Below are 3,778 nucleotides of genomic sequence, written 5' to 3'. Positions count from 1 at the left end.
GAAGGATATAAACAAGGATGTTGGCTGTAATGCGTCATGAGCGAAGCCCATTCTCAGACCACACAGTCACTCAGACAGAGACAAAAGGAAAGGAAGTCCCTGCTTCTTAGAGGAGGTCAGGGGGTCACATTTGTTTCACTGCTCAAACAAGAAAGTTCATGTTGAAAACGGTTTCTTTCCATTGTTCAAATATCACCCAAGACCACTTTCCACAACAGAAATCCCTTTAAGTCAGCTTTATAAAACATAACTTTTATTTTCAAACTTTTTAAAGTCATTTCCATTTTCCCGAGGCAATACAAATGATGAGGGGTTAAAATGAACATGACATTTCCACATCGTTTGGTAAGATCGTTACATTTTGAGGCATGTAAACAGAAACACAAAGAAAACAAAGGCTGAGGCAGTATTATTTCCTTTGTCAGGCCCCACATCTGACTGATGAGCTCACAAGCTACCTGAGGAAGACATCATGTAATCATTCACAGATATCACTATAGATTATTAGTTAAGCATTAACAGGCCCTGCCCACCCACACTTCCTTCCAGTCTTGAACAGACATTTGGCACCTTTAAACCACTTATTAAAAGCAGGATCGAATCCAGTTTTACATCTGTTAACCCTGGCTTCAGCTGTGGTTTGGAACCCAGCGAAAGCGGTATCCTCCCTGCTGAGTCCTCGAGGTGAAGGCCCGTCCGTGAGGAAACACTTGAGTCTTTATAGTGCAGTGTTCTCTAACGGAAGTTTTGAAAGATGAGGCGATATCTTCCGACTCTGCTCCATCCGCTGCCGTGCTGAGGCCTTTGGGGGTAGAAGTCTGTAGGCCTGAGAATGAACCGTACATGCGTATAGTCTCTGATTCCTGCTGGAGTTTTGTTCCAGCAGCGGCACCATGCAGGACAGCGTTGCAGCGTGTGCTGATGTCCCTCAGCATGTCCTCCACTGAATCAGAGGACTCTGTTTCATATCCTTCGTCCAGTCGCTGCCTCTTACAGGGACTCAGTGAAGTTTTATCACTGCAGGGCATCACTGCCTCTCTCACATGAGGGTCTCTGACTGTCATCAGTTTCTGAAGGAACATAGTGGAAGAACAAGAAATAAAGATAAGGGCTCAGGGACAAGGTTTTATTGAATCCAGGATGAAAGTGTGTGTTCAGTCATGTACTCACTTCAAGAACTGAGGCTAGGTGCTTTGCACGACTGGCCAGCTGCCGGAGGTGAAGATTTCTCCCCTGAAGGGAGTCGATCTCTTCCTTCTTTCTGTGGAGAGTCTCATGTAGCTGCAGACACAGACAAATGTGTTCACTTCCATTGACAGCACTTTGCTTTAACTCACAGTGACCTGTCATGTATTCATTCTATGCCACCAGCAGTTTTTAACCCTTGACAGCATTAAGGGCCAGTCTTTTTATGAGTGGGTTTCCTTCTTGCCAGTGGTTTCACATAACTCTCTGGTCTACCGATGGTGGTTGAGGAAAGGCCATCGAGAAAAGCAGCGATGAATCAACAAAGGCATGGTAAATAAAACTGCTATAGGAATTCAAACAGTGCAGGTTTCTAAATGTTGAATGAATTGGTTTCGCAAATGTTTTGTGAGGAAGGAAATGCATTCAACACGTTTGTTAGACCTATAAAAAACTAAATGTGCGTTTGGTGAGTACCACTAATTGGTAAACATAAAAATCAGTTTATTTACAAGAAAACTCTGCAGTTCACCTTTAATGTTTTCCTCATTTATACAAACTCTCCGCACATTTTTTGATCAAACCAGGTTAAATATAAAGAAAGACGCTCAAGGTGAATTGATGAGCATCCTTTTGGAGACATCTTGAACTATAATAGATTCAGTGAAAGACTGAAAGTGTCAGTTTTCTCAAAGGTAATGGGCAGAAATATTGGATTTGTCTATCTCAAACATATCCAGAAAAGCACACATTGGATCGTTCATGACATAAATCACTTATAAATACTGCCTCATGATGTGCACCACAGCCGCCAAGTCATCGATCGTACAGTGAGGATTTACCTGATTGTTGACTTCCATGGATTCACCCAACGCCCTGCCCTGGCACTGGGTGATGCCCCTCCACAGAGCTCCATCTTGGGCAGGCGGGTTACCTGCTTCTGTGGAGGAGTGAAGAACCAGACAGTCATCTGAGGAGGAGAACCGCTGAGGGGTGAGGGGAGGTATGACACATCCCTGAAAGGGTACCAGTTCATCTGGAGACAGACTGCTCTCCAGAGTGGCAGGAGAGTCTGACAGAGGAGACAGACACAAGGGGTTGGTGATGATGATGATGATGATGATGATGACACAGCACACAACATCAGTGCTAAAATGTAAATTTACTTTGCTCACCTGCCATGAAGTCCAGCGCATAATCTCCAAAATCCTGGTCATCTGCATCAGATTCATTCACCTGCAGCCAAATCAAATTGACGATTAAAAGACAGAACAAATGTGTCACAATCTCACTGGAGGAGAAAACAAATCGTAGCCTGCCCCGCACCTGATAATCCCACCACGACCAGGCAGGGTAATGTGGCCTAACGGCAGAATACGTCTCGGCGGTCATGTCTGCGAGTGTGCCGGCGCGTAAAGTGTTTGTGCGCACGGTGAGCCGTGCCAAAAGAGGCTGCCCGAGGATAAAAACGTGTGAGGACCGGCCAATTAGCGGTAGCCTGCGCGTCACGGGTAAACATTCATCTCTGTCGTGCAGAATTCCAGCGCACATCGTGTCAAACATTAACAGCCTGGGAGCGATAAAGATCTGCCACCATGTCATATCTCTCTAAACACGTGGATTTACATTAAAATCAGGTCATAAAAAGCCTGAAAAAGTGAAGCATTTCTATGTTTGTTTGTTTCTTCTGGTTCTTTTTTGAGTTTTTCTCCTCACCTGTGAGCCGAGGGAGTCGCTCTCTCTTCTCACCACAGACGCGCACTCCTCCAGGTCATCCCATGCGATTGTTGAAAAAGCTGAGGCGAGAGAAGCGTGTCTGCATGATTCAATGTATTTATTGTCACATGCTGTCTTTATGCGTGAGGTTCGGTCGGACTGTCAGAGGTGCGCATACCTTGTTCGATGATACAGGGGAGCTCCACGTACATGGCGACTGGGCTGCTGCTTCTTGGCACCAGCACTTTATCCTGCAGGGAACGACTGTTAACACCACTGAACATCAGAGCTGAACAGAAGAGAAGAGACAGGAGAAAGATTTCATACCTTTCTGCTAACCGCAGCTCTCCTCCCCTGTTGGCTCATCTGATTGGGGCACATGGCACCAAACACCTTTCTGTCTCTTTGCATCTTCATCGGCTCGCCTCTGGCTGCAGGACTGGAGCACCATGCTTTGACTCAGAGTTGATATAGACGAGATTCTCCCGGTTTGTGTCTCTCCGTGCCGCGGCCTCGGAGTTTTGGCCCAATCAAAGGCACTTGTTTGGTCTCCAGGGAGCGACAGCGTCCTGAGAGATTAAACTGGTGCAGGCTAACGGTTTTTCTGCTCTGAAGTGTAAAGTGGTACCGCGCGTAACGGCGCCATTACAGCAGGTGCTCCCTGCGTGCCCTCCCTCCGCCTGCGGCCAAGTATTCCCTGCGCCGTGCCAGAGGGGCATGTGGGCTCCAACCGGGCCCGATTTATGAAATCAAACACCTTCATCAGACCGACCAGTGCGTTTTCACTCTTTGGGTGGCCAATCAGTTCATTTTATATTACTATCAATGCTTATTTGCTTCATATGGCCTACGGCGTTCATCGCGTAATTTATATCCA

General features: G+C 46.5%; 1 protein-coding gene across 1 annotated transcript; it reads right to left on the bottom strand.

The window, feature by feature from the left end:
- Window positions 1-231: 231 nt before the first annotated feature.
- On the bottom strand, window positions 232-3,444 carry LOC115581545 (multicilin). Its single transcript, XM_030416713.1, has 7 exons — window positions 3,229-3,444; window positions 3,080-3,152; window positions 2,902-2,981; window positions 2,361-2,421; window positions 2,028-2,257; window positions 1,171-1,281; window positions 232-1,070 (listed from the first exon to the last, which is right to left on the bottom strand). The coding sequence occupies exons 1-7, from the start codon at window positions 3,316-3,318 to the stop codon at window positions 630-632; spliced, it is 1,086 nt and encodes a 361-aa protein (XP_030272573.1). The 5' UTR covers window positions 3,319-3,444; the 3' UTR covers window positions 232-629.
- Between the last annotated feature and the right edge of the window lie 334 nt (window positions 3,445-3,778).

This window comes from Sparus aurata, chromosome 5 (genome assembly GCF_900880675.1).
Source record: "Sparus aurata chromosome 5, fSpaAur1.1, whole genome shotgun sequence".
NCBI classification, from domain to species: Eukaryota; Metazoa; Chordata; class Actinopteri; order Spariformes; family Sparidae; genus Sparus; species Sparus aurata.
The sequence above is the reverse complement of the archived record's forward strand: the minus strand, read 5'-3'. Positions and strand labels throughout refer to the sequence as shown.

Bases quoted from the DNA above. Each gene is read 5' to 3' on its own strand.
- LOC115581545 (XM_030416713.1), bottom strand. From the start codon at position 3,318: ATGAAGATGCAAAGAGACAGAAAGGTGTTTGGTGCCATGTGCCCCAAT. The intron at 2,982-3,079 runs GTATGCGCACCT...CTCTCGCCTCAG, and splicing joins CCCCTGTATCATCGAACAAG to CTTTTTCAACAATCGCATGG. The intron at 1,282-2,027 runs GTAAATCCTCAC...CTGTGTCTGCAG, and splicing joins CCATGGAAGTCAACAATCAG to CTACATGAGACTCTCCACAG.